Genomic DNA, 23,454 nt, shown 5'->3' with positions numbered 1-23,454 from the left:
GCTCTACCAACTGAGCCAGCCAGGCACCCCTCTTCTTCCATTTTTTAGTTAAATTTCTCCCCACCAATTCAGGCACACTTCTTATGGAAATTTTTATATTCATCTCTACTCCTCTATTGTGTTCATCATTGTCCAATATGGTTTCCATTTTTGTTGTTTCATACAGATGGCTTTTCCTTTGGTCATTCCTAATCTCAGTGGCACATATAAAGAGTATTTTTTCTCAGCTTTATTAAGGTACAATTGACATATAACACTGTGTAAGTTTCAGGCAGACAATGTGTTGATTTGATATATTTTGTAAAAGGATTACCACCAGAGCCTTAGCTAACACCTCCATCACATCACATAATACCATTTTATTTTTGTGGTGAGAACATTTAAGATTTATTCTCCTAGCAACATTCAAGTCTGTGATACAACATTGCTAACTATAATCACCATGCTGTAAATTAGATCTCCAGAACGTATTCATCTAATGACTGGAAGTTTGTACTCTTAGTACGATATCATTTATATATGGGATCTAAAAAAGCCAAACTCATAGAAGCAGAGACTAGAATCATGGTTACCAGGGTCTGAAGGGTTTTGGAAATAAGGAGATTTCAGTCAAAGAGTGCTAACTTCCAGTTACAAGATGTATGAGGGGGTATTTTTTTTTTTTAATTTACTTACTTATTTTGAGAGAGACAGATACAGCATTAGTGGGGAAGGAACAGAGAGAAAGAGGGAGAGAAAGAATCCCCAGCAGCCTCCCGGCTGTCAGTGCAGATCCTGATGCAGGGCTCGATCTCACAAACCATGAGGTCCTGACATCTCTTCCACTTAAGACATTTTTTTATTAGCTTTTGTGACATTTTGTGTCCGTCTCACTTTTATTTTTCTACACAATTTTGTTTTTCTTTCTACAATGTCCTCCTCGTTTTGTAGGCTCATCATTCTCAATCCTGTCATGGTAGAAAGTATCAATTAGGCGCTCCTGGGTGGCTCAGTCAGTTGAGCGTCTAGCTCTAGATTGTGGCTCAGGTCATGATCCAAAGGTCATGGGATTGAGGCCCACATTGGGCTCCATGCTGAGCATGGAGCCTGCTTGGGATTCTCATTCTCTCTCTCTCTCTCTCTCTCTCTCTCTCTCTCTCTCTCTCTCTCTTTCTCTCTCTCCCTCTCCCTCTCCCTCCCTCCCTCCCTCTCTCCCTCCCTCCCTCCCGCTTTGCCCCTCCTCCACTTGTGCGCCTGCTCTCTAGAAAGAAAGAATGAAGAGGAAGGAAGGAAGGAAGGAAGGAAGGAAGGAAGGAAGGAAGGAAGGAAGGCAGGCAGGCAGGAAGGCAGGCATCTTAAAAATTCAAAAAGAAGTATCAATTAGGAGTTTTCTGGTAACTTTTGACAGACAGTTTTACTAAAGGAAGGGGACAGAAGCTTGGCTGACTGAGCTGATAATAATTAACCTTTATTGGTGCACCTGGGTGACTCAGTTGGTTAAGCTTCCGACTTCGGCTCAGGTCGTGATCTCGTGGCTTGGCTCATGAGTTCGAGACCCCGTGTCAGGCTCTGTACTGACAACTCAGAGCCTGGAGCCTGCTTTGGATTCTGTCTCTCTCTCTTCTGCCCCTCCCCCCTCCCTTGCTCGCACCCTGTCTCTGTCTCTGTCTCTCTCTCTCTCTCAAAAATAAACATTTAAAAAAAACAATACTTACTGAACACTTACTATATACAAGAGACTATCCTAAGCTAGCATACACATCATCATGCTCCTATTTGTGTCCCCCACCCACCAACTGAGACACACACACACACACACACACACACACACACACTCCTCACCACAATCATACAAGGTTGGTATTATTTTTATCCTCAATTTAAAGAAAAGTTAAGTAACTGGACCAAAGTCATAACAGTTAACAAGTGGCGGAGCCAGGAAAGGACCTGAGTCAAACTACCTCCAGCCTCTATTCTTCCATCAAGTTCACTACCCTGTGTCTCAAGATAAAGAACCAAATGCAAAGAGAGCATTTCCTTTAAACGGGCTTCAAATTTCCTTTAAGATGCTAACATGTTAGATTTTTAAAGATTAACATCATTTTAAATAGTACGTTGATTAGATATTACATTGACTAGGTAGCAGTCCCATCAGCATTACACTCTGCCTATTTTCATACTATACTCACTCCTATGGTCCCAAAGCCATTGGCAATGGGACACAGGAGGCTGGGTGGTTGTTTTGTCTCCCATCCACCCATTCCTAGTGTAGACCTTGTCCTTTGTTACTTCTTTCCTACTTTGTCCTCATACTTACTGACTTCACTGGAATAAAGTGAAGCTGAGAAGTAGAACAGGGGTCTTTGAAGGAAGAGAAATACTTTATAATGAAAAGATGGCTAATCTATGAACACAGAAATGTGTGTGTGTGTGTGCGCACCTGTGTGTGTGTGCAAGTGTTTTACATTTCATAGAAGTGTACCTGATATGAAAACAATTGTCATGTCACTTTCCAAGTATTGGAACAAAGGCTTAGCAAGAAATAAAAGGGAGAATCAGAGACATTAACTAACGTATAACTTGGAGCAGCTGTGGTAGAGGCCCCTTTCCTGGGGGGTGAGAAAACTTGTACTTGACTCCCAACTTTTCTGTTTACAATTTCTTGAGCAAATCACATAACCTTTTAGAGCCAAATCCCAAATCCTTAACATGGATATAATGCAGCTTTCATTATAAGGTTTTATAAGGATTAAATAGTAACAGGTGTAAAAGTGCTATATAAATCCAAACAGTAAGCTCATCAATGTTGTTAATATGTGAGATTTATGTAAGTGTATCACAGGAAAATAAGTTCTATTTGCTTTAATGGTAGTCCAAGAAAAGAGAAGATACAGAAAGAAAAAGTGAGAAAGCCATTTTTGAAGAACTACATTTTTATAAATAGACCACATATCTGTGTAATTAATTGTTGTTGGTTATTTCACTTTTGTTGTAGCCAACATTAAATTATTTTAATTTCCTGTTTATCTTTGTTTTACTTTCTCCAATTGTTTTACTTCCTTTGCTTCATGTAGGTGATAAGCTTGTGCATGTTTACTACACTCCCTGGGAAAAAGTTTCTAATTCGTTTAAATTGAGCTTTTATTCTGGACAATAGATTCGGGCCTTGATTTAAAAGGGAACAAAAGAATCAGTTCTTTATTATAGCAAAAAAAAAAAAGTTTCTCTTTTTAGTGACCTCATTTTCCCTGCTAAGTGTGTCTTTGCCTCATTAACAAGAGCTGGAGGAAATTTCTAAGATCAGATTCCTTTACTACTAAGGATCTAATCAGCTTTATCACTTCAACAGAGCCCTCACCTTGTAAGGCTCCTGTGTCCAGTCAGGGGAAACAAATCTCAGTAGCTTAATTATGGAAAGCTTGCTTGAGCAAATGCTCAGGCCAGATCTAATGTTTGGTGTCAGGTAGACAACCAGGGCTTCCCAGAAGAAGGGAGCAATGGAAGCCATACCAGATGTCACCTTTCACCCATCTAAGAGGCTAGCCTGGGAAAAGAATGAACAGGCTCTTTTTGCATGCTGTTTTCACTCCACTCCATTACCTGAAATACTGAAGGTAATGATTCCAATCAATTTTTTTGCTACTCTAGCAACATTCTTGGATTATTAACTAAGTAAGTGAAGTAAGGTTGAATTAAAATGGGGAGGGGGGAAAGGCAAACCCTAAAGAACAAGGACTTTATCCTTTGGCAAACTGAATACAGAGAATGTACCTCATATAACAGAAAGTTGAACTCAGAACGCCTGTGATAGAATTGTCATCACTTGTAACCCAAGCAATTTATTTAACTGGGTCTTCCTAGCCTCATCTTGGCAATACTTTTTAATTTAGTTTTTCTTGAACTCTCTCTTACCTTTCATATTTTTTTTTGCCACTTCCTACATCTTTTTTTTTATCTAGACTTCCAAATTTCTAGAATGCTGCACAACAAGCTTCAGTGTTTTCATCTTCGCCCAGCAGAGGCCCTAGGTTTGTGCTGAGCTAGAACCGCACCCTGATCCCTGAATTGGCAAATAATGCCCATGGGAAAGGAGATATGGCTGCAAATCATGGAATCACATTGGAGAGACTCTCTCCTGAAATGTGTGTTCATCTAGATGCCATTGTTTATACAGATATCTGATATTTTAAAATTATGGTTATTATAGCTTCTCTGGCCCTTTCTAATTTTGTTTTTCTTTTTGATGGGAGTGTTCACCTGCCTGAAACCTCCTGATACTTCTCTTCTTTCCTTGATCATTATGTCTGAATCACACTTTGTTGGCTTTCCTGCTGCTGCTGTATTGTTGCCTTCTATTTCAGTGGTTTTCTCCTCTTCATCTTCCTGTGCCATCTTATTCACCCATCATGTTCACTTTCAAATCTGTAACTTACTTCCATGATCACATCTAAATCTAAAGGTTAATGGGCATTGAGGAGGGCACCTGTTGGGATGAGCACTGGGCGTTGTATGGAAACCAATTTGACAATAAATTATGTTTAATATAAAAAATAAAGGTTTATTGTGAACCTATTTCTTACATTTGAGATATGTTTGTCCTGTTATCTCATAAGCCTGTACCCTATGTGCATCCTAGGCAAATCAGATTTGAAATGTACTTAGTCATTTCTCCCTCAACTTTGTACATTTTCTGCATCACTAGTCCTGGCTAGGGATTCCAATAGCATCATTCACCTAGTGGTGCAATCCTGGAGCCAGAATTGACCTATATTTCACCACAACTAACAAGTCAATAAGTTTTATTTTGTCTGTTTCCTTAGTTTTATTTTTATCTCTCCTTTTTCTTTGCATCTGTCTATTTGCATGACTAGCAGCATACGACCTGAGCATTTCCAGCCTCAGTTTATTTTGGTCCATCCTTTACCTTATAGGCATATATATGTTTCTAATAGATCAACTTGTTTACATATATTCCTACTTTAAACATCAGCTTCCATTACATTTCCTAAAATGTTTTGCAGAATACTCCAAAAATAATCTATGTATCTCCATGAATAAGGGAGCCCATAGTCAAATGTAATATTGAAATGTGGCATGCGAAATATGGTTTCTCTTGGAAAGTCACACTATATGAAGTTTCTCCATCGGTTGTAACAACACAACTCTATAACACAAGCTTATATTTGAACATGGAAATGTTTTTGTTTAATATTTATTAACATGGGATTATTCACAGGATGTACTCCTGATTTTAGTCCCATGGTATTCAGGGCGTTGCATGCCTAGCTCTCTAATCTCACCTCTTCCCTTTTGAACCTTTGTAACCAGTCAGATGACATTCATTTCGTTTCCCAAACACACAGCTCTATTCTATTCCATTGTATATTGTTTCTTTTGCCTGGAATACTTCTACTCTATCGAATAGCCTCTGGTTTTGAAAATTTAGCACTTAAAAGCTTAGATCATTTGATTGGTTAGCATTCTGCTTGGTACATTTTAGGTGCTCAACGTATTTAAATAACAAAAACAGAGAAAATTAATAAGAGAAACTTTAGCTATTTATTCATTCTACCTAGATATAGCCCATTCAGGAATTCTAATGCATAATAGCACTTGCTTAATTTTTTTTTTTTTTTTTTGCTGCTTAACCTCAGTAATTTTTTTTTGTTTACTCAGACAAGATTTGGGAAGACTTACATTATAAGATATCTTGAATTCTTATAGGATAAAACTCAAGATTAATTTTTGTAAGTGTGCTATAGCTATTCTTCTTTTACTGTGAAAATTCCTTAAAAATGATTGTTGCCAATGGTTTCTGTTTCTTTCTGACAGGTAATATTTGAAGCTGAAGTCTCAGGAGGAAGGAGTGGTTATATTGCCATTGATGACATCCAAGTACTGAGTTATCCTTGTGGTAGGTTGTGATTAAGAATTGTATTTTTCTATGTCCTTTCAAGACTCGTCTTATATTGGCAGTGACCGTTGACTGTTCATCATTTGGCCATACCTGTCTCTTTTGTTTTTACTCCTAGTCTTCTGTTCACTTTTAAAAGAACACTGAAGCATTTCTAGAATTTTCAAATCAAATATTTTTCAGAATTATAACTAATTCTACACAGATTAAAGGATTCTTTTAGCTATTGAATTACTGAGAACAAAATGCAGATGTAAATGAAACTCTAGATGGGACATGCTCCATCTTTTGGTTTTATTTATTTATTTATTTATTTATTTATTTATTTATTTAGGAGAGAGAGAGAAGAGAGATTCCCAAACAGGCTTGATGCTCAGCACACAGCCCATCGCAGGGCGCAATCCCATGACCCTGGGATCTTGACCTCAGCCAAAATCAAGAGTCAGACGCTCAACCCACTGAGCCACTCAGGCACCCTATCTTTTGGTTTCATTAAACAATCTAGGAAAGTAAAGAAGAATGACAAATCAGAGCTCAACGGAAAGGAAACTAAAAGAAACCTTACTAACTTATGTGATCTGCTCAGTTGAAAGTTGGAGTGAAGGAAAGAGAATGAATTAGTTCACCTATTCCAAACTTCAGACTAAAGTTTTGGTAATAAATATCTGGTTAATCCATATAAAACAACAAAATAATCGACAGCAAACAAAAAGTGACTCGGTTTAGTAATACCTTGTTTTGTTATGTCTCTAGATGCACATTGGTTGATCTAGATGCACATTGGTTGATCTCAGATGCACATTGGTGGTATAACTAAATTTATGTGTACATCACATTCAGTGGAGCCAGATATAAAACCACTGGCGTAAATTCAGAGCTTACCTATATCTCCCAACAACGGCATTTTAAAGGGCCCATGACTTCTAGATGATCTGTTCAGTGATCCTCTTGTTGGAAATTTTGTCGCCATTGTAGGCACCATGCACAGGGTGGGGGTGGAGGGACACCGTGCCAGGGGCCAAGGCTGTGTGCCTGGTGAGTGCTTGGTAAATGCCAGTGTGCATCTGCCTCACTACTGGGGGTGGCACATCACAGATTGTGTGACCCTCCTTGGTTCTGATTCAGTAGGTATGGGGGGTGGTGCTGAAAATTTTCATCTCTAATAATTTCCCAGATGATGCTGCTGCTGCTACTGGCCTGGAGTTCACAATTTGAGAACCACAGTTCCAGGTCACATTTAGCTCAAGCATTTCTGTTTTTGATGCCTATACAAAAATGAGGTGCTTAAGACAGAGGTAGCAAGCAGGCAAGGGTCTAATGATTTATTCCATGTAGTATGTTCTAAGAAAAAGAGGACAAAATCATCTCACTTACAGTTCAAGTTGGTTTGCTAAATTCTTTCAGCCCATTAGTACATGAGAATGATGTTTCCATCCACTGTTCATTTATAATTATTGAAAGAGAAATGTGAAAGAAAGGCTCTCAGGAGTAAACAAGTAGAAATATAAATTGACAACAACAGTTTTATTGTGCTTTGGGCCTCTAGGAACTTGCTTTTAGTCACCGTGTCTTAGCTTTTCCTGTGTATATTTACTTTCAGTGGAAAACATGAATAAGCTTCATTTCTAAAAGGTAATCATAGAGAACACTAATTTGACAGTCATATAACTCACGTAGGTTTTGACTAAAGTTACCACTTTTTGTTGGTCTGCTATGTCTTTGGGTAACTTTCTTATAACTCTGAATGGATAGGAAGTGGATTTAGCAACAGTTGTGCTGATCTATTTGAGAGAAACAAAAATATTTCCTTGGTCTTTGAAGTACTAGAGAATCATAGCTTTTGAAGTGAAAAAAAATAAATAAAAAGAGAGAGATCTAACTGCTTAATTGTAAATTAATAGTTCAGTGGCCACGTCTTCATCAGTATGTTAGATATCACTGTATGTTTTCATTATACTTTTCCGTTATGCTCTGGCTTATGCCTATTTGATCTCTTTTGCTTTCTTTGACTTGTAACTGTTTTATTATCACCCATATGTAACACGCTATGACCGACCTTCAGCAGTAATTGTTGAGTGCTCTCGCTGTATACAACAGTGCTCCTGCAATTATGGGCAATAAGTAATAGGGCTATGGAGGGGAAAAAAAAAGAGAATTGTGGGAAGGATTGTGTACATAAGCACAAAGAAAACTCAATTTTCTTCCATACGATATTAGTTTTGGCCAAAGGTTAAAAGTGTTAACCACATTATTCTCTTGGGAAAAAGTAACATGGCACGTTTTCTTCATGTGAAAACAGTAAAAATTTTTTCTGCCTTCACAGATAAATCTCCTCATTTCCTCCGTCTGGGGGACGTGGAGGTCAATGCAGGGCAGAACGCTACATTTCAGTGTATTGCTACAGGGAGAGATGCTGTGCATAACAAGTTATGGCTGCAGGTAAGGCCAAGTTGGCAGTTGAGCTACAGGGTACACTTGATTTTTAAAACATCACAAATATACTGCCTGTGGTGTCATTCGTGTGTGTGTGTATGTGTGTCTGTGTGTGTGTGTGTGTGTGTGTGTGTGTGTGTGTGACAGAGGGAGAGAGAAAGAGAGAGAGAGAATGGGAGAGAGAAAGAAACAAGTTCTCTTGTTCATCTTTTGTTGTGGGAAACAAAGGCAGAAAAAGAAATTAAATATCCTTACAACTTACGTCCCATTTATGAGTCCTTGAGACAGGCAGAGTGGCATTTCTCTGAGAGTCCCAGCTACCTCCATGTTGATACTTTGCTAAAGGCAAAAGGCAATCTCAGCCCAACCCCCCAGGATCCTGTAAGTCTACTTTAACATATAAAAATTCCTTTGGAAGCTTCCTTCATCTCTACCCCCCAAGATATATATTGGCAATCATACTCCAAGCTTATGGCCCACTGATATACATCTAAAGGGTCTCATGGCTGAGGGTTTACTAGACAGTAGTAAATGAACCATTCCTAAGGATAGCTAACAATAGTTAGCCCCCTCAAGGTCCTGGAAACCTTGTTTCCAAGATACCTTAGAGACTCTCTATCCCTAACCCCCTTCCAACCTGAATGTATATAATCAGTCACCTGTCACAACCCCAGTGAAGCTCTTTCTGCCCAGGGTTCCTATCCCCGTGCTTTAATAAAATTACCTTTATGCACTGAAGACATCTCCTCCAAATCCAAACTCTTCAGACCACATCAGGTTTGATTTAATTGATTGCAGACTCATTTCAGATATTTCCATTATTGGAATATGAATAAACATGTAACAGTATATCCTTAATAAGTATTTGGGTTTGTTTCTAGTGAAAAGTAATGTTTCTCTAATGTTATGTATAACTTGTAAAAACAATTTTTTCTAAATCCATTCAAAGTAGGAAAAAAAATGAAAATTTCCTCATTTAATATTTTGAGAAATTAACATACAAGAGCATAGTACTTAAGTAGAAACGGTCATATTCTGATAAATTTCTTTAAAATATTTTAACTAAACTTTGGGAAACTTCTGGAAATGTGAATTGGAAAAGAGTCAATTAAATTTTTCCAGAACTTTTGTGTGTAAGGGTTAATCACAGAACTGAGGTCAAGACGTTTGCTTTGCATACATTAAATCCTCAGTAAATATTTAATGAATTACAATTTGGCATAATGTTGGAGAAATGTAAATGGTACATACAAAGAGCTTTGAAAAAATCAGAGAGAAAACAATAGAGTAAGGAATGGGACTTGCCTTCAGAGAATATCTACCAATCCTACAGCAGTGATGGAGTGAGGGGAGGCGGTGGGGGGAGGTGGGTAAGGGCTAAGAGCAGCTCTAAAGTCAGGAGCCTGGTCCTGTAGGAAAGATGACTGTTGAGTTAAATATTTGAAGCTAGAAATATAAGTAATAATATCCTCTGAGCCCTTGTATTATTATTTCTTGTTCTGTTTGCATCAGAATGAAGGAAGGGGCTTAAATAGTCAGAATTTTAAATTCCTGAGAATGACTTGAACATAGATATCAGCACTTATTTTATCATACTTACCATATTCTCAGAGAGGTAAAATTAGTATTGAGAATAATCATTAAGTTGCCGGAGGTTGGGGTCATGATTATAATAAATGAATATTGAAATCATATCTGGTATAAGGCCTAAAACTGTGCTAGATGTTACAAATTTGTTATTTCGTCAAATTCTCATACGCACTTGGATGTTAAACAGATGTACTCATATAAATCTAATGATTACTACTTTTATAATTCACGTGATTTGCTGGTATCAGCCTGTCATCCTGAATATGTGGAAAGGAAATGATGCCCCTACTTTTTTTTTTTCTGTGATTATGCTGATTTCCCCTATAGATTCTGAATTATGAGATCATTCTTTCTGGAGAGGGTATTGTATAATGTGCAGTCTGTTTTGTCAGCTGAACATCAAGTCAGAATCCCTCTTTCTCTCAGCCTAAACAATTAATTTAAAAAATGTTCTTAGACATTTTTTCTAATCAATTTGTTATTCATTTATTTATTTTTTCCATTTCGGTGGGAACATTAGTTGGCATTTGACTTTAGTTGTGATCCATGTTGTCTTGTCTTGGAGAACCAAACTCTGCAGTCTGCCCCTGGTTTTATGCCCCAGGATTTATTGTGACATTGAAATAAAAGGGTTTTGTGTGCTCAGACACCAGCTGCCTTGTGGCAACAAAGACATTCTGGCTCTGCTGGTCTGAGTGGGTTGCAGTCAAAATACTGCTCGTTTATTGTTTGTTTCCTACTTTCTGGATTGGCCCATTTCATTACAGTTTTTAAAAATATTCCCTCTGCCATTTTATAAAGAAAGACGTGAGATAAAAATATTCTGTGAGACCTCTATTCTACTTTTCTCCACTTCTCTTTACATGTCCTAAGGTGAATTTTTGCATTTCTCTTATTGAGATTACCCAATTCCTCAGCGGTGTACATATTTATTTTATTCTCTTAAAAAGCTTTTCTACTTTTTCAGTAACACCACTTAAATTACCTTAAGTTATTGTTGTAAATCATTCTTCATGTTTAAGAAACATTGAAACTATCAACTCCTTAGTCGAGGGATGTTTTCAAACAAACTAGACTAGTTATTGTATATAAATATATGGTGAATGTGGCCAGTAACTTTAAAAAATTTCGTTTGCTTCAAGTAGTAGAAATATAATAAAGCAGAAAGAATCTTGATTCCATAAGGAATCTGCAAGCCAACCCATACAAATAAATGTCAAGTCATGTTTGCTTGATGCAGAACAACTTCGAGAAATCAGGAGGCCCAACTCTTAATTTGAACCTTAATTCGAACCCTTTAGCCCTTCCAACCCAGTTAATTGTATGGGCGTAGAGAATTCATTGAATTATTCTGGACTTCAAGTTCCTTAATTATAAAAGGAGATGTGGATAGAAACTAAGATCCCTTCCAGCTATAAAATGCTAAACTAGGTCTTTACATTTTTTTTTTTTTGATGGCCTAAGACATAGCCTTCATTACCTTTTTTGTTTGATGGAAGAATGTGAAATTGTTTATTAGTTGTGTATGGGTAAAAATGGTCCCTTAAAATTAAGTATCATTATGAGAACAACTGCTTAACCTATCTGCTGACAGTACTGAGACCCAATTGAAAGCAACTCCAGATGAAAAGTCATTGCATCCTGTCACAAAAGTAATGGAATAATTGAGTAGCTGTTACGCTTGCGATGTAGGTGTAATTAAAAAATGGCAATTGACCCTTTATGTTTTCCAAATCACTTACATTATACAGTATTAAGCTTCACTTGTTAAATGTTTAAGTATGGGGTAAAAAACAAAAACAAAAACAAAAAAACCCAAACAAAGAAAAGCAGCCAACTTTCTATCTTAAAGGAAAAACAAAACACTGCTTTAACCATAATAACCTGATAGATAGTGTTTGACATTTAAAATAATTTATGTGTGGAAATACATTAAAAAATAAATCTCTCACTTGTTTATTGTCTTTAGCTTACAATTGATATGTCAATCATTTTTATTGTTTAAAATGACACACAAATTAGGTAAATTAAAAAAACAGAGCACGAAAAGCAAGCATCTGAGTTACCTGAGCTAATGTAGGATAATTCATAAGGTATATCATAGTGGTTCTGGATGTATCTTTAGGGAGTGTTCTTTTCTGTAAGATCTCAGATTGTATAATTACAGGGTCTTAGAATTAGGTCATTTACTCTAGACATTTAGAAAACAATGACAAAATACCCAAATTAACCTCCTTGTACAAGCTCAGTGAACTACCGACGCATAGAACAATATGGATGATTGTTTTTAGAAGTCTATTTAGTGTCACCAGGCTACTGGTATGGTAAAATTATGAGCTTTTCTGGGCCATAGCTTAAAATAGTGTGTTACGAAGTTCATTTATGTTGGAAAAGGGACTTAGAGTACTAAGACTTTAGTCGCTTGTAGAGAATTTCCAAATTCCTTTTTGATCGTAAAACTCAATGAAGTAGCATGCATTCTAGATACAAGCACAACATTTGTTGTCAGGTTACGATTTGCAATTTTTCCCCACTTGAACAGATGTTTTTCAGTGCTTCCAACAAGTTTTAGAACTATGCTATTTTTTGTTTTCAAGGAACCCCTAGTGGTAGAGAATTTGTGGATCATAACTTAAGGCTTATGGGAAAACATAGGTTATAGGAAATAAGATCACTAATGAAATTTTAATGGACAATTTTATACTGAAATAAAATAGTAAAAACAACTGGTTATGCTTTTGAGAAGTGTCAGATACTTACAGGAAAGAGAGAAATTAACCTACATTTTTGTAGGTTAAAAGTTTTAGTCTTGCCCTTTTATTGCAGTGCTTACTGATATGAATAATAAAGTAACGGTGGCAAAAAGTGACTATGACACAACAGTTCCACTCCTAAGTATTTACACAAGAGATATAAAGGCATGTGTTCACAAACTGACCTGTAAAAGAATGTTTATAACAGCTTTATTCATAATAACCAAGAACAGTAAAGAACCCCAATGCCCATTAACAGGAGAACGGGTAAACACTGTGTGGTTCATTCAAGCAATGGAATGCCACTGAGCAATAACAAAGAATGAGGTACTGATACATGTACCCATATGGATAAATCTCAGCAATATTATGTTTTCAGAAAGGGGACAGACAGAAGAGAGTGCAAACTGTGTGATTACATTTATATTAAGCACCAGAAGAAACACAACTAATTTATGGTGATAGAAATCAGAAGAGTATTTGACTGTGGGGGATGAGGATAGACTGGATGTGGCTGGGGGGTAATATTAATTTCATATATGTTTATTGACGTGTTGGGTCTTTGGGTACATATACATTTGTTAGATGTTAAGAACCATCCAATTCTCTGAATATACAGTTTACCTCAATAAACCATGAATGAGGAAAAGTATGTGATACATCTTATCACATAACCTCAGTCCTGGCAGTACTAATCAAGCCATAGGTGGCAATAGCCTGCGAACATTAACCTGGATTTTTGTCCATCTTGTCCATTTGAAGTTATTTGATTAGGTTCGGGGGTAATTTTTAATCATTAATCTATGCTGAAATATAGAATAAAGCATGTTCTGAGTATTCTGTCTTCAGAACATGTTATAAATTCTGAGGATGTAAAAGAATTGGAAACAGGGTTGGACTGTAACTTATGACTTAGTATTCTTCTCTGAAGGTCCAGTGTAAGTGGACACCTACATGGCAAATCAAATAGAGCCCACTGCTGGAACATCTGTCTGACCATATGCTTTGGCCTCAGGTTCAATGTAGAAACTAAAATGCTAATGACTCCATCCATCATTACAGAGCTTGGCGGGCATGCTTCATTGGATTGGACAGAGAAATTCAACAGTGGAGTTACTGAAAGTGGAGAATTGTGTGGGTAGATTTGGTGACACCATTTGTTTTGGTGAATTGAAATGAGAGGCTGTTTGATGTATGACTGATAATCCTATGCAGATTGCCATCAAAGCTGTGGCAATTGGGCCAATCTGTCACTAGTTGCCGCAGGTGCTGGCACTGTGCCTCCTCAGTGGGCCTGCCAAAGCAGGCAAGTCAGCCATCACTTTGCACTTGGTGAGGTTCATCGGCACTAATGTAGTAGGATACAGCTAGTTTCTCAGCCAAAGGAAATGTCATTCCTTATGGAGCAATAGATAATTCAAGCAATGGATTGAGAGTAATAATTGGAGAGTAAAATTAGTAAAATGAGATGCAAATTGTTCTAAAAAAAAACCAACCAGAGAGAGGCTGACCTCTTGTAGTACCAATTGTTGTCAGCTGAGGATCAAGGAAAATGGTTGGTCTAAAACTTCTGGACACATAGTGTTTTGTCTAGCCAGGGAAATGTCATGGTCTTATTCCTATACTGCATGTGAATATCATCACACAAGCAATGGAAATCAGAAGCATGATTTTTTAAAACATGACTTAATTTGAAAGTATGGAAATTTTAGCTCGTGAAACATATCACTACACAATTTCACAGCCACACAGTCATTGTTCACAAGGCTCCCTCTGATGCCTCCATGCTGTGGTATTTTTCCATGCCTATGCCTGGATATTTGTAGCATATTTGACCTCCACAAGAGATTTTACTACCCCTGATACTATTTCTTTTTGAGAAAAAAAGTCTGATAATTTTGCATTTATTATAATGAAGGAAAATTCTTGGAAGGAACTGATCCGTGCCTAGAAAGATGGAATTTACGGTGGGCAATTCATTGAAAAATAATTTGAGAGGAATATTTCAAAGCCTAATTGACTAAACATGTAATTTGTGACTAGCTTACACTGAGTACTGTGGGAAAAAAAAGAAAAATAAATAAAAGGGATGAGGTATAGTGAAAATTGCCCTACTCTCTGGACTTGATGGAAGTCCTGACATTGTCTGGTCATTGGCCTTAAGAGGGCTGGCACATATCTAAAATATTAGAATAACAAAAGGCAGTATATAATTAGTAGGACAGTGAATAAAGTTGAAGAAACGATATCAGAATGGCTGAAGGGACATGGTATAAATATATCTTGAGAGTCATGGGAGACTGGAGAAACAAACTTCTTAAAGTCTTAGATTATTGGGACTATTCAAGAGGGATTTAATTGGTTCTGTATAGGTACTAAAGTACAATGCTAACTAACAGTTTGAAGTTATATGGTGAGAGATATAAGCTGATTATAAGGGAGAACTTTGTAATTGTAGGGCTGTTGAAACCTAGAATGAGCTATTCCAGGAGGTAGTAAAACTACAATTAGTGGAAGTATCCAAGCATAATCTGGATAAGCACTTGCTAGAGCTCTAGAGGATGTTTAAGCATGAAGCTGAATACTTTTTAAGATCCTTTCAGCCCAGAGAAATGTCTTTGAAACTGAGGAAGAAAAGACTGTATAGAATCAATGCATGATACTATTTCAGAGTTGAGCGAGAACTACGTAGACTGAAATGTTTGGTGAAATCATTAAGAGAGATTTGATGGAGTCTTTGAAGGGCATATAAGACTTGAATAGCAAAGTCTGAGTGGGCATGGTTATCACTGCAGATTAGGGTGTGTGTGTGGGATGGGATAGCAACATCAGGAGAAGGATCTTATTGAAGTGGAAAGTTCGCAATGAGAAGCGGAAGTAAATATAGTTTTTGTCAGGGTTGGACTAGGCCATGATGAAAACATAAGCCAGAAAGAAGTCACTGTTAGCAGTGCAGATATGAAGTCTTGAGAGCCCAGATAGGATGCCAGTGCAGTTGGAATACATGTTAGTAGAGGAGAGGGACAGATGAAAGAAGACAGTAGTTTTGAATCATGCCAGGTGACAGAATTAGGGAGGATGTGAGTGAAATGATCGAGACAGCTTTCTAAATTTCCTCAAAAGTTTATTTTTTAAAGCCAGTGAGTTTGTTTCCACATTTTCTGTTTTGGAACTGATTTGTCTCTTAGACCCATTTGTTTATTGTTTTTCTTTCTACCTTCATAACTGCATATAAGTTATCCTAGATAGGAGTGAAAGGTGAGGAGACATTCCCATTCCTTTTGGCTCTCTTTAGCTTTAATTAAAGTTTGTGAAGACAGTTTGAAGCTTGCCACCAAATTAAACCTCTGGGTGGTCCTGGGATCCACGGAAGGCTGTTGGTGTTTTCAGCCTTGGCTTCTTCTGTACCTTATGGCAAACAGAGCAGGAGTAGTGTCTGAGAGGAGTGTTAACCATGTCTGTTGTGCTTCCCTCTATTTTTTAGAAACTGATAAACACTAGCCTCCTATTTAATTCTAATTGTCTCCTTTTATTCTTAATTTAAGCAGTAGTGCCTTTTTGTTTCTCCTGTATATATGCTCATTTACAATTATTTCTATTCTACTTAAGAGACTACGGACCAAGGGGCGCCTGGGTGGCTCATTCGGTTAAGCGTCCGACTTCGGCTCAGGTCATGATCTCACGGTCCGTGAGTTTGAGCCCCGCGTCGGGCTCTGTGCTGACAGCTCAGGGCCTGGAGCCTGCTTCGGATTCTGTGTCTCCCTCTCTCTCTGACCCTCCCCCATTCATGCTCTGTCTCTCTCTGTCTCAAAAATAAATAAATATAAAAAAAATAACTTAAAAAAAAAAGAGAGATTACGGACCATTTGGTAGCTAAGCTATCACTCTGGGCAGTCTGCTTTTCTTCAGCACATTGGTTTGAGTTCAGGGCATCATATTCTTACTTCATGGCTTTATACAAAGAATTATGGCTATTGGTCTTGAAGTGAAATCAATGACCATGTATCATGGAGTATAATGTTTATCTTTTATCTTTGGCATTTTGTGTGTGTGTGTATGTAAATGATGAGCTCAGAACATTTAATCATATGTAATTTGGAGGATTATTAAATATCCATGAGGTCATTTTGGTTGGCTTTGTGGCTTCTTACCATAAAGAGTTCAATCCCTTGAAGATATGGTGCACTCTTTTCCTTCCTCAATAATTTATAAACTCTTGAGTTTTTTGTCTACAGATTACATAATTGATTAAAAATGAATAATGTGTGGAATGTACTCTATCTTTCTTATCTATCCCTGGAGCATGACTGTAAAAGCCCGACAGTCATAGAAGCTCAAGGATTTCTTCTTATCGATACCTATAAATAACAATTTACTGCTTTTTCTGCGCAAGAATAATATACTCTTCTGTTGTTCTTAGAGCTGCCCTTTCAGAGTATTTTCTAAGTGTGTCACATCAAGCACTTTACAACTTTCCATTGACTTCTTGTGATCAGTATTACAACACGAAAGCTCTGGTAGCAGGCTGGGCTTCTTCTTTATGAAAAGTATCTGATATAAAGACTTAATATTTAAAAAGTCATTTTATTGTAACACAAAACATAGAAACTGTACAAAAACAAAAACTATGACTGAATGAATTTTTATAAGGTACACACCACAAAGGATAAGAAAGGGACTTTGCTATCCATTCTAGGGGTTCTTTACAAAGGCTCAATCCCAGCCACAGCTGAGCCAGCCGTCACTTCTACAAGTAATGGTTTTCATTGCTTTTAGCCCTCATAGGTTTCTTCGTAGTGTTTTTTTTTTCACTTCTGTATACATTCTTAGGCTAGTATTCTGTATTAGTATTCTGTATACATTCTGTATACATTCTTAGACACTAGATTAGTCTCATCTAATTTTTAAAGTAAGTTTTTTAAAGTCTCTTTTAATCTGTGGTTTTGTCCTCTGTCCCTTTTCTTCACATTTTGTCTATTGAGGCACCCAGGCCATTTGACTTGTAGTTTCTCAGTCTGCATTTTACTGATTGCACAGAAATGTCCTCCTTAGTTCAACATGTTCTTCTGAATTTCTTTGTAAATTGGCAGCCAGATCCAGAGTCAAGTTTGATTCTTTGGCAACAGTAGAGGTTGTGCTTCATATGATTATAGGAGGTACAAAATCTCTCTCTCTCTCTCTGTCTCTCTCTCTCTTCATAGCCATCTGTGCTTAATGCCTATATTCATTCCTAGAGGCTATAAATTCTGATCTTCTGATTCTATTATTTATTTTGTATTAGTTTAATGATGAGATCCTTCTCCTCTACCTTTTGCTTCCCAGTGACATAGTTCATTAAGGAAAAGGAGGATAAATGCTCAAATCTTTGCTTTAGTTATTGGTTTTCAATATAATGAATTGATTCCTTATCATTCTCTGGTGACAGATTCTTCTGTTTTTTATTGTTGTTCTTGTTATTGTTGTTATTATGAATTCATGGTTTTACCTATTTGATTTCAGTTCATTGTAATTATTACTATTATTATTAGTATTAAGACCCAAAGTATCTCATCTTTGGCCAGTGAGAACCTCTTCAAGTTGGCTCCAGAGTCCTTCTGATATGACTCAGCAATTTTTAGGAGCTTCCTGCTGTCTGATATTATGAGATGGTCCACTGTGATCTTGTACATTTTCTTCTCTAGACTTAGTGCCCTGGTTTGGTTTAATGAGAAATTGAATTTCAGGACCATGATGTGGATGTGCAAGGATACTCATTTTGTTAGACCTTTTAAGTGAAGAGAACTAAGGGAAGATATGTATTTAAAGATAACATACCTATGAGTCTCTTGGATATTTCAAATTTAAGCCTAAAGATTTTCACTTAATGTTGTCTCTATTACAATTTGTCAGTTACAGCTTCTTTTTTCCATGCGAATATTCTCTGTTCTCAATGACACAGGGGAAAAGAGAATAAAATATTCCACAGTTACTCATTTTATAAAATCTGATGGCATTTTGAATACTTGTATTATATCTCTGTTGTTAGCATATAAGTGCATGCTATACTGTCTCATATAGCCCTTATTAACTTAGTTCTACAGGTAACTATGTTTTTAATCACCATCAGTCTATATGTCATGTCTTCCCGGTAACTTTGGTTGTTTGAAAGTCATTTTCTAGTAGGTTCCTCAAGAATAGGTCATGGAATTAATATTCCTTCAGTCCTTGGATATTGATCATATTTTATATGTGCCCTTGATTTGTGTTTTGTTTTGTTTTGTTTGTTTGTTTGTTTTATGCCCCTGATTTTTAAGTCAGTTTTGCAGGATATGAAATTCTTTGTTCACATTTTCTTTCCTTGAGTAACTTTAATATGTTACTTCATTTTGTTCAGGCATAAAGCCTTGCTATCAGAGTCTGATAATTTATGTTTCCTTATAAATCATCTATCTGCTTTTTCTAGATATTCAAAGGATTCTTTTTCCTATTTTTTTAAAGATTCTAATTTGATCAGAATACATATCACTGTGAGTCATTCTGAGTTACTATTCTCAAGTAGGTGGTGTGTTTTTCCATTGTATATTTTAAAAACATTTTTCTTTTAATTTTCAGAAGGTGCTTTTATTTTTTTATTTTTTTATTTTTTTAATTTTTTTTTTTCAACGTTTATTTATTTCTGGGACAGAGAGAGACAGAGCATGAACGGGGGAGGGGCAGAGAGAGAGGGAGACACAGAATCGGAAACAGGCTCCAGGCTCTGAGCCATCAGCCCAGAGCCTGACGCGGGGCTCGAACTCCCAGACAGCGAGATCGTGACCTGGCTGAAGTCGGAAGCTTAACCGACTGCGCCACCCAGGCGCCCCCAGAAGGTGCTTTTAAATATTATTTTCGTAGTTTTTTTCCCCTTGCTTCTGTGTGGACTTGTGTTATCTGTATGTTTGATCTTTGCATATCGTCAATAGTCACTTTCTCTGAAATCCTTTTTATTATCTTTATTTTAAATGAAAATCTCCTTTTTTCCCACATTCTGTTTTGCTTAAAACATCATCTGTGTTGATTTTATTTACTCTAGTTAATCTTATTTCTAAAATGACTTTTTTCTTTCATTTCTAATTTTTCTTGAGTTCTGTCATCTCATTTATGAGTTTTATTAATTTAAATTTATGTTACTCTTTCATATTATAAATAATTTTCTTAATGTTTTAGCATCTTGAAATATTAGGTTGCAGTTGTGATCTGTTTAGGGGCATATTTTTCTGCCTTTCTGAGATTCTGGGGATAATATTCTCCTTACTCTGTTTTAAATTTATAATAACTTTATGTTGGATTTGACCTTGATGCCTTTTATGTTGTTCACTTTTATGTGAAATATGTTTTCCTGAAATTTTAAAATGAGATGTGGAGTTCAGGAAAACTTTCCTGATTTCAAGAATCCCTCTTATGTTCCTGTGAGTTATGTTTAAAAATATGGCCACTTGCTTTCTGAGATTTCTTGATTTTGTTCTCCTCTCCACTTTGTCTGGATCTTTTCTTTTCTTCCTCTCTCTTTTGTTTTGTGTTTTTATGTGGCAGATTCAGAAAGAGTGAAAAATTATCCTGCTTCCACCAACATGCCAGAGTCCCTCAGATGTAATAGTTTAATCGTATGGATCTCCTTGCTTTACTCCACTTCCCTCTTCCTGTGATTGGGATAGTTTTATAACTGTAAACTTGCATGCTTAATATTCTGCGTTCTGTCCAGTGCAATTTGAAGCAACCAGCCAATCCCATTATTTATATTCAGTAGTTGGTCTAAAATGTTCTAAGGTCACAAATACATGGTCATCCAGAACTTTACCTTCTATTTGATTAGGAATTAGGTATTTGATTAGGAATATCTAATGGTAATATTTTACATCTCTTTAATACATCATGCCATGGACTAACAGTGACTTCCTTACTACTGGCAGTAGAGTTATTTTCTTTCTTTTTTTTTTTTAATGTTATTTACTTATTTTTTAATTTACATCCAAGTTAGTTAGCATATGGTGCTATAATGATTACAGGAGTAGATTCCAGTGATTCATCCCCTAGGTATAACACCAAGTGCTCATCCCAACAAGTGTCTTCCCTAATCCTCCTTATCCATTTAGCCCATCCCCCCACCCACAACCCCTCCAGCAACCTTCAGTTTGTTCTCTGTATTTAAGAGTCTCTTATGTTTTGTCCCCCGTCTTGTTTTTATATTATTTTTGCTTCCCTTCCCTTCTGTTTATCTGTTTTGTGTCTTAAATTCCTCATATGAGTGAAGTCATATGATATTTGTCTTTCTCTGACTAGTTAATTTCACCCAGCATAATACTCTGTAGTTCCATCCATGTGGTTATAAATGGCAAGATTTCATTCTTCTTGATTCTTCTTGATTGCCGAGTAATACTCTATTGTGTGTGTGTTTATCTAGAGCCCAAAAGATTCCACCAAACACCTGCTGGAATTGATCCATGAATTCAGCAAAGTCGCAGGATATAAAATAAATGCACAGAAATCGGTTGCATTCCTATACACCAATAATGAAACAACAGAAAGAGAAATCAAGGAATTGATCCCATTTATAATTGCACCAAAAATCATAAAATACCTAAGAATAAACCTAACCAAAGTGGTAAAAAATCTATACACTGAAAACTATAGAAAGCTTATGAAAGAAAGTGAAGAAGACACACATACGCACACAAAAAGGAAAAACAGCCCATGTTCCTGGATAGGAAGAACAAATATTGTCAAAATGTCAATACTCCCTGGGGACACCTGGGTGGCTGAGTCAGTTAAGCATCCAACTTCAGTTCAGGTCATGATCTCAGTTTGTAAGTTTAAGCCCTGAGTCAGGCTCCATGCTGACAGCTCAGAGCCTGGAACCTGCTTCAGATTCTATGTCTCCCTCTGTCTCTGTTCCTCCCCTGCTTGCACTCTGTCTCTCTCTGTCTCTCTGTCTCTCTGTCTCTCTGTCTGTCTCTCAAAAATAAATAAACATTTAACAAAGTGTCAGTACTACCCAAAGCAATCTACATATTCAATGCAATCCCTATCAAAATAATACCAGCATTCTTCACAGAACTAGAATAAACAATCCTAAAATTTGTATGGAACCAGAAGAGACCCTGAATAGCCAAAGCAATCCTGAAAAAGAAAACCAAAGCTGGAGGCATCATGATAGTGAACTTCAAGATGTATTACAAAGCTGTAATCATCAAGACAGTATGGTACAGACAAAAAAACAGATATTCAGATCAATGGAACAGAATAGTGAACCCAGAAATGGACCCACAAACGTATGGCCAACTAATCTTTGGCAGTAGAGTTATTAATGCCTCTAAACCTAACCAGATTTAGGAAAGCAATTCTAGAAAACCAGAACCAAGCCAGATCAGAAAACTCATCCTTAAAAATCTGTTCCTCCAGAAGCATTTCTGGTAACAAATCATCTGTATCAGTCAGCGTCCAAGCATGAAAAGCACACACATATGTGTATACACACACATACAAAAAATTCGAAAAAGACTTATTGCAAGGAATTGGTTTGTGTGACTGTGGGGCTGGCTAGGCAAGTCAGAAGTCTGCAGGTCAAACCCTTGGGAAGGGCAGGCTGGACTGTGCTACAGGCGCAAACTGACGTTGGTATTTACAGGTGGAATTTCGTCTACTTCAGGGAAATCTCAGCTCTGCTTTTAAAACATTTCAACTAATTTAATTTAATAATCACCCAGATTATTTGGGTGATTAAATCTCCCTTACTCAGTGTCTATTGTTTATAGACTTCAATTCCATCTACAAAATACCTTCACAGGGACACCTCAGTTAGTGTTTGACTGAATAACTTGGGACTGTAGCCTAGATAAGCTGACATATCGAAAGACCATCACAGTTATTAAATGTGTTACTCGCTTAGGTATTGTTTTGATTATTATGTTCATAATATTGCTGTTGTCAGGATTTGCAGTTAGAACTTTTGCACAATTATTTCATTAATATTCTCGACATCTGTGTTGAATAGCAGGTATAAATAGATACCCCCATTTTTAGTTAAAAAGGTAGAGATGTGAGAAATAAGGAGAAATTGTGGAGCTAATAAATGGTTGTTTCAGATTTAGAACCTGGGTGTCATCCTCCACCAGGCATGGTTCAGTCCACTTACTGATTCTCCCTTCTTGTGGTTCCTCATATTGGTCACCTTCTCTCATTGCTGCAAAAATACCTATGCTTTGTAGGTTAAAATTTCCTTTTTCTTGTTTAATAACTGAATTTACATTTTATTAAACTTGGCTAATGATTGATTCTTGGCTAATGATGTGTTACCCCCAGCACATTTTACCCTGCATTTTATCAGAATTATATTTACTTCCTCTCTCTTTTTTTCTGTGTCCAGTGTCATTCACCTTGTTCAGCCCTTTCATTGCCAAATAATAAATACTTTGCTACACTTAGTATTGTCATTTTAGTGTAATTTTCCTAGAAGAACACTATGTTCTTATTAAATGCTTAAGCTATTGAAACTATAATAATTTCTAGTGGATATAAGGCAGTGCTTTTCTCAAGACAATAACATGATTTAATTTTAGAAACATCTAGACTTTTAAACCCTTAATTTTGTCATAAAAATTTTTTTGTGTTTCTAAAATTCTTGGTTAAATTGTTCAATAATAATAATAATAATAATAATAATCATGGCTTATGAGAGAGAAAAAACATTCATATGGTAAACAAGTCTGGTGAGGAACCCTCAGTTCCTTGGAATTAATTTGGCTGGATTGTTGTATGATTCACTTTAAC

At 36.6% G+C, this 23,454-nt stretch overlaps 1 protein-coding gene across 12 annotated transcripts in view; it reads left to right on the top strand.

Moving 5' to 3' along the window:
* PTPRK (protein tyrosine phosphatase receptor type K) overlaps positions 1–23,454 on the top strand; it is a 557,136-nt gene that overhangs the window by 271,991 nt on the left and 261,691 nt on the right. For all 12 annotated transcript variants that reach the window (XM_045499524.1, XM_045499525.1, XM_045499522.1 and 9 more), the window contains exons 4-5: positions 5,812–5,893; positions 8,217–8,332. In XM_045499524.1, the coding sequence (XP_045355480.1) occupies positions 5,812–5,893; positions 8,217–8,332 (198 nt within the window). The remainder of the gene's footprint in view (positions 1–5,811; positions 5,894–8,216; positions 8,333–23,454) is intronic.

Source organism: Leopardus geoffroyi, chromosome B2 (genome assembly GCF_018350155.1).
Source record: "Leopardus geoffroyi isolate Oge1 chromosome B2, O.geoffroyi_Oge1_pat1.0, whole genome shotgun sequence".
Lineage (NCBI taxonomy): Eukaryota > Metazoa > Chordata > Mammalia > Carnivora > Felidae > Leopardus > Leopardus geoffroyi.
Note: the sequence above shows the minus strand (reverse complement) of the source record. Positions and strands in the feature narration are given on the sequence as shown.